The sequence below is a fragment of the Chrysemys picta genome, chromosome 13, assembly GCF_011386835.1.
Source record: "Chrysemys picta bellii isolate R12L10 chromosome 13, ASM1138683v2, whole genome shotgun sequence".
NCBI classification, from domain to species: domain Eukaryota; kingdom Metazoa; phylum Chordata; order Testudines; family Emydidae; genus Chrysemys; species Chrysemys picta.
The window spans coordinates 41,657,999-41,670,744 of NC_088803.1; the positions used below are offsets into that span (position 1 = coordinate 41,657,999).

General features: G+C 39.7%; 1 protein-coding gene across 13 annotated transcripts in view; it reads right to left on the reverse strand.

Moving 5' to 3' along the window:
* BCAS1 (brain enriched myelin associated protein 1) overlaps nt 1-12,746 on the reverse strand; it is a 90,493-nt gene that overhangs the window by 21,503 nt on the left and 56,244 nt on the right. For 7 of the 13 annotated variants that reach the window (XM_042858359.2, XM_008172485.4, XM_065566041.1 and 4 more), the window contains one exon: nt 1,973-2,140. The exons of the other annotated variants lie outside the window; for them this stretch is intronic. In XM_042858359.2, the coding sequence (XP_042714293.2) occupies nt 1,973-2,140 (168 nt within the window). The remainder of the gene's footprint in view (nt 1-1,972; nt 2,141-12,746) is intronic. 13 annotated transcript variants of the gene reach the window in all.

Below are 12,746 nucleotides of genomic sequence, written 5' to 3' on the forward strand. Positions count from 1 at the left end.
CAGTACTGAATATGTCCTGGGTGTCAGAAAAGAAGCAGAAAGCTAGCACAAAAGCCAGGAGACAGCCAGAAAAGCACTTTTAGGATTGCCTTAGGAAGAAGCAGAGAGAGAGAGAGAGCGCAATTTGGTGCAGAGTGCTCACTGGAAAGAGGCTTGGAAGTGCAAGCTTGCTGTGTTCAGGGAAACAGGACTTCGTGTACATTCTTTGTACATAAACAAGACTGCACTTGAGAAATTCCTGACTCCATCATCAATTTCTCCAACCCGCAAAGCCCCAAGCATTGATTAACCACTCAGACCTAAGGGACAACAGTATGACAACTTGTTCTCTTTACTGTCCTTCATCTCCACTCCTCTCCATTTGTTTGTCTCAGCCACATGTTTCATCATGTCACAACCAAAATGGTGAATTCTTTGGGGCTAGGACTGTTTTTTTTTTTTAATTGCATGACTGCTCAGCTCCTAGCACAATGGGGCTCTGATCCTGTATTGGTACTTATAGCTGCTACTATAAACAATTCTTCCCAATCTTCAGATCTACCATGCAGGAAGCTGGGGATCTCAGAAGTATAAGGATGCACAAACCAGCCTCTTTCTTCCAGGAATACCCAGTGCACAGAGGTCTAGGACCAGGAGATTGTGCAGAGTTGCTCTTTCAGCACTATGCCCCCTGGATATCCCTTATAAATCCTCAGGGAATTGGTTAAATCAGCTTTCTAGCTGCTTTCAGCAACTGGAGCAGACCCAAGAATCCACGTGTGCTGAAAAACATTTGTGAATTCACTCGTGGCAATGGTATTTTCAAATTAGACATGCAGTGGTCCAGCCAAATGCACACCTAACTTGTTAAAAGAATGTAGGGTGATCCCGATAATGGCTCGGATTCCAAAAACTGTGCATCCACCTAATTTCGGCATACAGTTTCCACAATTATGCATGCACATATTTGAAAGCATGCCATTCTGACAGGCTGAGCCACTATATGGTGTCAGATAAAAGCTAAGTTTTATACAGCTATGACTCCATATCAGGTAACTACCTAACCAATAAAACAGCATCTGAACCACCTTGCCAAAACAAATAAAATGCTATTAAAAGTCCCAGACGTGATAGTGTTTTAATCAGAGCAGCAGGTTAGTTCTATACTAGGACTGTTTTCTTTTCTGCTTCTTTAGGATCATTTGAAGAAGTGACTTCAAGTGCAGTGAATGAGTGTACAATTGCCGTTTAGATTACAACATTGTCATTTGCATGTGCATTCACCATGATAGTGGTTCGTGTCCATGGAAATAATAAGATACATGTCACTTATTACCTTCATCACTTCCTTGTATGTTGTTCCCATTTCTACCCCACTTTGTCAGGAGTTGAGGGTTATATTTTGATTTTGTCTTTTAAGACTGGTGAAGTAAGGGGCTGTATCTAGGTAGCTAACCCCACTTGGGCTGACAGCGGGGTTTGAACCTGAGACCTAAGCATAACCCTCTATCTCTGACCTAAAGAACTAGCTGCCTGATTCAAAGTCCACTGAAATTAGTTAAGACTCCCATTGACTTCAATGGGCTTTGGATCAGGCTCTATCTCTGCTACTTAGGCGCTGTTAGCTCTAGCAGACCCATAAACGTTTGTGGAGCAGCCACTAGAGGGAGATATGTAACACAAAATAAACATGGGTGACACTTACAGCACCTAGCACATTTTGGGCTCTACAGAAATATAAATAATGATATCTTATGTGCAGTAATAGTAATTTCACATGCAAAGTAGGCTCACAAAGGTTTTCATAGTATTACAAGAGCATTTACGTGCCTCTGGTCAGTTATAAAGATTGTCTCCATTATTTACATATGTAGCTTTCATTGCTGTACGCAAACAGAATTGTAAACTCATTATGAGAATTGTTTAAAAAGTTACCAGCCACAAGTTTTGAACAAGGCTCCCTCAGATCCTTTTGTTCAAAGCCTCTGCTTACCAGTTTAAAAAACTTCCTCAGGTTTGTTTTGGGGTTTTTATTTTCTTCTCTTCTAAGTTTTACTTCTGCAGTTTCTGGGCTTTTAGTCTCATCTTTGTCAGGAGCCACTGCTTCTAAAGATGCCTCCACTTTCGCATTGATTACAACCTCTGTGTCTTCTGGTGCAGTCTAGGGTTTTTTTTGACAAATATTAAGAAGGCAGAAAATCATTCATCTGTCATACTCTTTAAATCAGAACTTTTTTTTAATGCTGTTATAATGTAACGATGATGTTCTGAGTTAGAAATGCAGGAATTCTATACAGAAAGAATGAACATCAGGTACAATTATTCTAGGAATTGCATTACATCCTTTAGGGCTGGGGTGACCAGATGTCCCGATTTTGGGGGCTTTTTCTTATATAGGCGCCTATTACCCCCTCTCCCCACCCCGTCCCGATTTTTTACACTTGCTATCTGGTCACTCTATTTAGGGCTCCCAGTCAGGAAAGCACTGAAGCATGTGCTTAAGTCCATACCTATTCAAGAAAATGTTTAAATCAGTGGGATTTAAGCACAAGCTTTGTTAGACATGTGTTTGAGAACTTTCCTGCAAAAAAAGTGCTTTCTTAAATTGGGGCCTTAGTTCCCAAGTACAATGTTCACCTTTACTCACAATTTAAAACAAAAATTTAATCAACAGAGAATGTGAACACTTACAGTGGTATAAATCAGGAGTAATTTCACTAAAGTCAGTTATACCTTTATAAAATGGGCATGAGCGAGAAGAGAATCAGGCCCAGGGGGTTTGTAAACAGAAATGGGAATAAGATTAAATAACTTGTGAAAACAATAGTGGGTCTGATTCTTCACTGGCTTTCACCTGGATTAGTCACTCACACCAGTACAAAGGAAATGTGGGGTGGATGAAAGACATCAGACTCAGAATTCTCAACTCAGTCATATCAGTAGTGCTGTCACACACACACACACACACACACACACACACACACACACACACACTTTGCAAAGGTGTAAATAACTACATGAGATGCAAGGTAAAGGAGAATCAGATCCATTGTCTTACCAAGATCCTGATCCTAGAACACCTCCTGAGTGTGCTCAACTTCCACTGGCATTCATGAAAGTTAACACGTGCTCAGCAATTTGCAAGAGGTACTCTGCATTTAGCAGGATTGGGGTCCAAATGAGCTCTAAAGTATTAATGAAAAATGGTGTCTATTCACTTGAATGCCTCATTCCACAGTCTACTCAGGGCCACACCTCTGAGAGCTTATTGTGTTCAAGTGAGCAATGCAAACTGCACAATACAGAGAACACAACCAGGAGGAACATAGGTGCCTCATCGATGTATGGATGCTTCAGATCCCACCTGGACATGGGGCTAAACGTGCATTTCCTTGGCTGACTGTTCTCTCTTATATAACTGCCCAGGTACATAGGTGCTAGAACTAGGGTGCTCCTGCACCCCTTGGCTTGAAGTGGTTTCTATCAGATCCAGGGTTTACAGTTTGGGTCAATGGCTCTCAGCACCCCCACTATAAAAAAATTGTTACAATACCCCTGCCCAGGTAGACAATAAAAAAGTCTTTCTCCTGTGCACTAAAGAAATGTTAATTAATTTGGAACTCACAGTCACCATATAGAGAACCATCTTCTTTTCTGTCTTAGATACCAAGCTATTAGCATGGAAATAACCCAAATAATTTGACCTGAACCCAGCCTTTGCAGCATTTTACAGCCAATTGCAGAATGATGCATAACATCATAAACGCATCTTATTTTGCATTCAGCACCTTATACACCAAACTAAAATGAAAGTAGTTACACTAGACATTGACATTTAGACATGACCTGCTGTTTACATTGCCAACAAAGTGAATATAATTTAAAATATTGTACAAACCAACTGCTGTAAATGTGTCACATCAATTTATAGACATGCATGCAATATTTATGTACACTGTATAGAGTTACTTTTAATGTGTGTGCCTATAGGATGACCTCCTCTTGGCTTACACACTGGGGATTGAATTGGAGACCTAAAAAGCATGAGCCGCTACAGTTTAAACTAAAGAACCACAGCTCTATTGCTATAGGCTGTAACACCTGCTATCCTTTGTGTCCTGGGCACAGAGGGAAGCTGTAACATGCACACGCAGGTGCCCATGGTATAAAGCATATCGTTTGAATGTTTTAAAATGGGATTGGTGAAGTGCATGAATAATCTGCAGTAAATAATCCTGATTGTCTGGATATAATGCAACCTTTTGTGAGTGAAATGCATGGAGACTGGTGGGGGGAAGGTTGCAGGGGAAGATATCTATTTCACCCCCCCCCCCATCTCAAAGGCTCTACAGCACAGCCGCCCCTTCCCCATGACTGTTACTTCAGCTGATGAATGACAAGTGGCTGTAGGCTCTCTGCACTGCGCATGTGAAGGGCCCACAGGATCTCTATAATTGTTTATCCCCATTGCCGACACTGCCCTTTCTTATTATTTTGTTATGATCATTTGGACCCATTAAGGGCTCAATTGCAGCTTTGCTACAAGCCCCCAAGAGCATAGTCACGCTGCCTCAGGACCAGGCACAGTCACAGTCTGGTTACTGGTTCTCCCCAAGCTCCAGGAGAAAGGTAATTTGAGCCAGCCCTGTACCTGCAGATAACTTTCCCTGCCACCCTTGCTCCACTATTCCAGAAAGCACACTCAAGGGGCAGAACCAAGGCCCTTCTAATACTGCATGCTGCCATTGGTAATGTGTGTATTTACCTCCTTACTCCCCTGCTCAGCACATAGCCGTGGTCAAAACTGTGCCCTACGTATCTATTGGCCCAATTTTGCTATCCTGATTCACACTGCATAGCACCTTCCCACAAAAGTAATCCCATTGACAGCGCCCTCCAATGTAACAGCACCCTCCAATGTAAGTATGACAGGTATATGAGGTCAGAGAAATTAGCCTCAGATTTCCTAGCATGCATTGAAACAGATTGTGATATATTGCTAAACATGGGTTTGTCTGATCTATTCTTTTCCTGGGTATTTTTTTCTTTTTTCGTTGGGATGAACGGTATTTTGACAGGAATCAAGATTAGATGTTCAGAATCGTAACTTTTTCCAGCTTTACATTTAATTGCAATGTTCCTCTTAAAGAAATTACTGTGTAAATCTAAAGTATGTTTAAAATAACTCTATGAACAGAATTTAAATGTATGAAAGTTAATGAAACAGTTAATCATTAGTAATAATTTTAATCTGTATTTCTATTTTATCTGCTTTATGAATACACATAATCAATTCACCATTTCTTTGCTAAAAGGAAATAGTTCATTGCACGAGCTGGAAGAGTGGCTCAGTAAGGCAGTGACTTAGCTTCTAGGAGCTCATCTTTCAAAGATTAGCATTTGGGATCCTATTACGGCTACTGCTGTTACAGCTGCAGCCCGAATGAGTTTTCTCTCAAGCGCTTTCTGTGCAGGGGGTTTAGTTTCTCTAGTGATAACAATTGCATCCTGGGAGGAAATGCCAAATACTGGAGGGAAGGAAGGAAGGAAGGAAGAAAGAAGAGCTGTCTGTTAGAAAATATTAAGAGATAATCAGCCATTCAGGGGGATTAATTTGTTGAATATTCCATGCCTCACAACACTATACTTACAGTAATGAGGTACTTTTATTCGTTGGTCACTAGACTGTACAATTTAAGAGTAGGAAATTTAGAGTCAGAAACCTTTAGGAAAGTTAAATAAAACTTGCAATTTAAAAATAATATCAAGCCTACTTTATAAATACAATTACAGAGCCAGATTTTTTTTAAAATAGACATGTACAAAATGCACATCTAATTTGCAGTGATGACAACTGCATATGAAATCTCTCATTTTACCTGGGCAATGTTGCTAACGCACATTTTAATTAGGCATCCCACAGTGTTCCTGAAGAAATTATAAGGTGCCTTGTCTGCAGTTCTTAGTCTGCTATTAGGAATGACATTTTTATAATAATTTGGTTATAATTATTATGAGGAAGGAATCCTGTACAATTGCATATGTGTGTGCACATACACTAGAGCCCCCTTTATAGTTTTCAGAGCTTTTAAAGTATTTCCATTAACTTGACCTGGAATACTTTCTTTGAGGTGAAGCTTTATGTACAGTTATCACATCAGGGTTTCTTTATACTTACAAATATACATCAAATCTAATTGTTTTTAAATGCTAGCTATGTGCTGGCTTTGGAACTCAGGCCAGAACTGTGAATTATTTTTCAAATGTAGATGTTATTATATAATGACCCCTTACTACCGCATTCATACTTTGCATTACATACATGTTGATCCACTACTCTCAGTCAGAACTTTATGTGCACTTTAGAGGTTGTACATTTGTGTGCCTAATTTGCACAACCCAGTACTGCAATTGTCAGAGCTTCTGTGCTAATTGATTATCATGGGTGAAATTCGTACCCTCCTGAAATCAATGAGCGTGTTCCCATTGCCTTCAACCGGGTCAGGATTTCACCCCCTGCATCTAACCAGTCACTGATAGATGAAATCCCTATAGCCATTTTGAGTGCTGTTACTAGATGTGTGTGTACATATTAGATGTACACTTGCATGTGTTTTTGTCATAGTATACCTATTTTCTAAACCCCCTCAGCCTGAGTCACAGGGTTTGTGTACGTTAGAGATTCATATCGGCATAGCTATTCCAGCATAGCTCTGTAGTGTAGATGCAGAAGAGGTTTTTCTGTTGGTGTAGGAACATCACCTCCCTGAATGAAGTTAGCTACATTGACAGAAGCTCTCTTCCATCAACATAACTGTGTCTATGCTGTGGGTTATGGCTGCATAGCCTCACTGGTCAGGGGTGCGGTTTTTTCACACCCTGACTGACATAGCTATGCTGATATAACTTTCAAGTCTAGAGCAAACGACACTCTCCCTCTCTATTTCCTATAGCATTGAATACTGTAGATACGCCGCTACAGCTTCTGAAGTACAGGCCTGGCCTGTTGTTTCAGCATGATGAATGAGACAGGAAAATGACTGCTTTCATCCTGTCACAACCTATTTTGTGTGTTATACTTACAAAAATGCATTTGAAAGTTCCTTATTTTCCCTCAGCCCTGTAAAGTTCAGACCTTTCATATTCTTGTGGCTCCTATTATGCTTTACATGCTATAATGATGATTTAACTTTCAGATCTTATTTTAAAATACTTCACTCCAGAAAATGAAATTCCTTCAGAATGTGCTTTGTAAATAAAAGCTGAAAGAGCACACCAGAGCTGCTGTACAAACAGCAAAATTCACTCCATTGCTGCCATGACATCACAAAGGAAATGTCACTCCTATAACTATAAAGAGTGTTTCCAAACTGCTGCTGTGATTCTGTCAAGTTCCAGTTTTATTTCACCATCTTGGTTGACATACCGAAGCTTGGCTGTATTTAGTTTTTCCATGCAGGATGTTTCAATGGAATGCAAAAACTTTTAAACTTACACACTTATATACAAAGCAATAAAGGGTCAAATTGTTACTTTCATTGCAAAGTATGAATAATTGGGCTTTGTAGTAGGGACTTCATCCATGGGTTGGGGGAGGGCCCTGGACATAGAAAACTTATCTTCTCGAAACCCTGCTAACTCTAGGGGGTTAATGCCCAATAACCTATTTAATATTTTAACAGTTATATTCTTCATACCACTAAACCTCAAGAGGAAGTAGGGGCCACTGGTTACTTTCCTGGGACTCTGGAGATCCTTCCATACTCTGCCACAGACCTCCTGTATGACCTTGGGCAAGTCACTTAGGCCCAGGAGGGATTCAGAGCTCAGGTTAAATGGTGAGTGGTGTATAAATTGCTGTCTAAGTTTTCTGTTGAAAGAGGAACAGGGAACAATAGGAGGTTGAACTGCAATGGGAGTTAGGCACCTAAATATCTTTTAAGGATTTGAGTCTTAGGGCTTGTTGAAATGATACATTAGTATAGGGTTGTTGTTTTTTTTTTAAATGGAAATATCCTATCTCCTAGAACTGGAAGGGACCTTGAAAGGTCATCAAGTCCAGACCCCTGCCTTCATTAGCAGGACCAAGTACTGATTTTTCCCCAGATCCCTAAGTGGCCCCCTCAAGGATTGAACTCACAACCCTGGGTTTAGCAGGCCAATGCTCAAACCACTGAGCTATCCCTCCCCCATTTGAGAAAAGGTTCTCAACCTTTTTCTTTCTGAGGCCCCACCGCCCCCCGCTATAAAACTCCACAGTCCACCTGTGCCACAACATTTATCTGCATGTAAAAGGCAGGGCCAGCATTAGGGGGTAGCAAGCAGGCAATTGCCTGGGGCCCCACGCCACAGGGGGCCCTGTGAAGCTAAGTTGCTCAGGCTTTGGCTTCAGCCCTGGGTGGTGGGGCACACATTAATAGGTATTATGCACCTGGTATTAATATAGTATATATTAAATGAGAGTATGGGGAAGTCATGCTAAATTGTATTCTACTTACTTACTTATGCTAAAGAATACAGCCCACAATACCTTTTAATAGTACAATTCAACATTTGGCATTGGCAGATAGGAAACCTGTCAAAGTCAAGATACATAAATGTACTGTCCTGGTATAGGCTTGGGATGTGCCTCAATGCCCATTGGCACCAGGGGTGTACTGTCCAAAACAAAAGATAATGAAAGGCCAGAACTGGTTATGGACTGGTTGGTTAGAACTCAGTGACGTATGGAAAGCTCTAACTTGTAAACACTATTTGATATAAATACAAGTAGTTTTGGAGGCATATTTTGGGAGCAGACCTTCTGTGTGTGGGTGAACTGAACACCCTGCAAGAAACTACTTCCTGGAAGGATTGGTGACATACTAACTCTTTCCTGTACTGTACTGCTTTGTCCTTAGACAATAAATTGGCTGTTTGGTTACTTTATCTCTTGAATATTTTTAATATCAAACTGCAATAGTCAAGCAATTGGTTAAACTTTGAGTTATACAGTTGACATACTTATGCTGGCAAAATCTTCGGTGTAGATGCAACTATGCCAAGAGAAGAGGGTTTTTGTTGGCTTAGCTAACGTCATCGGTAGGTAGTGTAGCTATGCAAGCCGAACTTCTGATGGCTAATGCTGCATCTCCACTAGGGGGCTATGCCAGCATAGCAATTCCAGCCAAGGCTGTGCAGTGCACACAAGCTGTTCAACTGTCACTACGATGGTTTTGAACGTTTTACCTGGTATGTTTTTAGGCCCTGGAACATTCTGAAGGGTCCTGAAGGGTTTATTAGGCTATTTTGTGAAACAATGAATGTTTATGGTGGTTGAAACCACAAGTAGCCTTTTCAAAATTGAAAATGCTGGCTTCCTAAAGAGAGATTATCTTTAATTAGGCTGTCTCTCTAATGGATGTTCTTACATATAGTGCTGACTAAATTAGAAATCGGAGTTTGTGAAGAAGAGTCACAGTAGGATATGCAAACCTGGCATTATATGAAAGGAAACTTTAAAGGCACCACGCAATTCCCATAAGGTAAGAGAGGCCAAGTTGTCTTACATTTTGCAGATTCCTGGAATCTGACAGCACATTACAGAATAGACATAACTCCTCTTAATTTTAGAGAGTGCTGTGCACAGTCTTCCAAAGCCAAAACAACCCCTCCAAATTACAAGGTTTTTTTTTTTTTTTGACATACTTTTAACTCTCTGCTTCTGATGGAAGGCCAGAAGAAATGTTCTTATTTACCATCCCAAAGATCTTGAGAGATGCCCTTGACAGCAGCTGAAGTTTAATGGGAAAAGCCTGACAAAGATGAATAGTCAATAAACTTTGAATGATTTTACATTAACTTAAATTCTCCTCTAGGGTATGGGCCTGTCTTCCTCTTTACTCAACAAAGCAATAATAAAAATTCAAAATGACACTATGTTCTGTGATTAGTTTTATAAGGCAGAATCTACAATTTGTATAATAATAAATTATAGGGAGAACAATTTTATCAACTTTATTTGTCTTGAATACACAGTGATATTCCGATAGCCATAAATTACATTGACTGAGCTTTCTGGATTTATAAGTCAAAATTCTGCTGTCAGTTACACTGGGGTAAATTGGAATTAATTTCACAAAAGTCAAGAGTCTCTTCTGATTTGCACCAATGTGACTGAGCTTAAATTCCTTAAAAAGAGAGAAAACAGACTTTGCAGAGAACAAGCCCAAACCTTGGAATAGCATTTCAAGGCAAATACCTTGTTTGAAGGAATAAAATTAAATCCACCCACTAGCCTCACTATTACAGAGCTACAATTGTATTTTTGTTATTTAAAATAATAATTTTCTCGGCCTCTGTTGTGTTTTATAACAGTATTTTACAGCTTTTTTGCTTCTTTGTTAGTTGGAAAATACTGTTCTACTTCCTATAAGATACTGTTTTCTGTTCCTTTTCCTATAAAAACGTAGTGAAAGTGGTAATGGTGGTATCTGTATAAGTTATTGTCTAAACTCTGAATTCTTCCTCTGACTTACAAGACTTTCAAGCCTTCCTACAATTCAGTAATTGATGTTGTACCAGTACCTAGGAGTTTTCAGTTCAGTGTTTTCTTTTATGTTAGTACTATACAAAATAGAGTGAAAGTTGAAAATGTCATTTATTTTCGGGCCTGATGTAATGAGCTGGTTATAAGGGTTTGTTTCATTTACTGAGCATCCTTTCTTAAGTTTAAAGTAAATCCTATACCTTGCCTTCTGTATTATTCTCACATGGCAGCTTCAGCGTGGTGCTCCCTATCTGAGTCTAATCTCCATCCTGCATAAGACTCTATTTTTCTTGGGCCATGCATTTGTTAGCTAACAAACCAAACTGTATTTTCTTGTAATGCATAAGTATTAATTATGCTCATCTTTTGCAATTTTTTAATTTAAAAAAAATGCAGCTGGGTGTGATTTTGATCTCTGCTGCTTAAGAGGCACGTGGTAGAACTCATAGCTCAGTGGGAGAAATATAATGGCTTTAAGCTATTTTTGTGCCCTTCTGATTTTGGGTGGCCCCTGTGTGACTTAGAAAGGGTCTGTTTTAGTTACTGCAGCCTGTCTCTGCCTGCTTACGGGAAGTGGCACTGTCCAGAACCACTATAGTGCCTTATGCTATGGCCCAGCTCTTGATACCCGTCCCATCTCTAGGATGCCCGCTACATTAGGACTTCCAAGGGGCTCCTCAGAAATCAGCCGTGCCTGTCTTCCCCAGTTATTACACAACGGAACTTCCCTTTTAAAGCCCCTTTATGTTGCTTTGGCCCCTTTAGTCAGGATAAAAGGACCAGAGTTCAGATGATACCCTCACCCTCTACTCCCGTGCAACTTTTCCAGTAGTACATTCTATAATGGAGGTTGACAAAGCACTTCAGGGACTTGATGAGGCCTGGGTAATACATTATAACCATCTTCTCCACCCAAATATTCGTTTTCCTTCTCTATGGGACTCACCCTTCACGTACTGTTTGCTCTGCAAATCCCATGGTAATGACTCAGTGCTGAAGGTTGCTGTTTGATACATGCTTATCATACCTGCTGGACAGCTGGGTTGCTGGCTATACTATCAATAGATAAATCCTCCCTTCTCAGTAACAAAGGCAGGTCTTTTGCTGATACATCTATGACATCAAAACTGTAACAGCTTCAAATTGTGATTTTCCCCTCCAAAATGTATCCATTATTTGAGATAATTTAGTGACCAATTTTCCTGAATCCTTCTTAGCCTGCAGCTGGTTTGTGATTATTCTATATTCAAAATGGCCATGTGGTATATTTCTATGCCTAGACACGTTCAAGTCCTGGAATCAGGTTTCCAGTGCAAATAATTGTGATTACAAATGCAAAATGTGCTTGTCCGTTAATATTCATCGTTTGCTTAAAAATTAGAAAGCGTACGTTGGCAAATATTCCAGCCATTTGTGAGAATATTCCTGGAAAGTGATCACAAAATGGGGCCAAACACAGCAGAAATGAATTAATTTGGAAAGTTAAACAAGCATTCACAGATATTATTTTGCACTGTTTACCGAGCTCTCATTAAAGCATTAGCACTACAGTCTGTTGACAGTCATTTCATTAGTTCTGTTTTGAAGTGAAAGCTCCTTCTAGAGACAAGCAAAGCAACTTGAGTTTCAGGCTACCCTATGAGGCTAATCATTTTGTGCAGTTCTGCATTTCTTTGGCCTCAGCTGATTAGGTCACCAAGATTCCTGATTAAAGGAAATATAATATCTTCCTCTATCAAGAAAGCCTAAGGAAGTGATACAAATCTTTTGCTGGTAAGGGATAATCATTCAAACCAAACAGGTAATTTTATTTTTTTTAAAACAACTAAATATAAAGGGCCAAATTCTGTTCTCAACTACACCTGTTTATATCTCTTGTAACTCCATTGAATTCAGTTCTCCCTGGTCAAATCAATGGAGTTATTATGGAGTTTGCACCAATGTAGGGTTCGGATTTGACCTACAGTACCCATTTCTCAAACAGAGAGAAAAGTGAGATTTCCAAAAGACAAAGGGCCTAATTTCCCACTGGTTTATACCCCTGTAAACAAAATAAACTTCAATGACTGTAAACCAGTGTATGTGGGAGAAGAACTGGGTCCAAAGATTATTTTAAATTAACAGAATATAGCATCAGAAGCTCAGGTGGTGTAATTTATCATCGTTCCACTGGAATCAATGAAGAGTTAATTCAAACCAGCTGAGAACCTGGTTCATATTTTTAATTAGCCTAATTTTG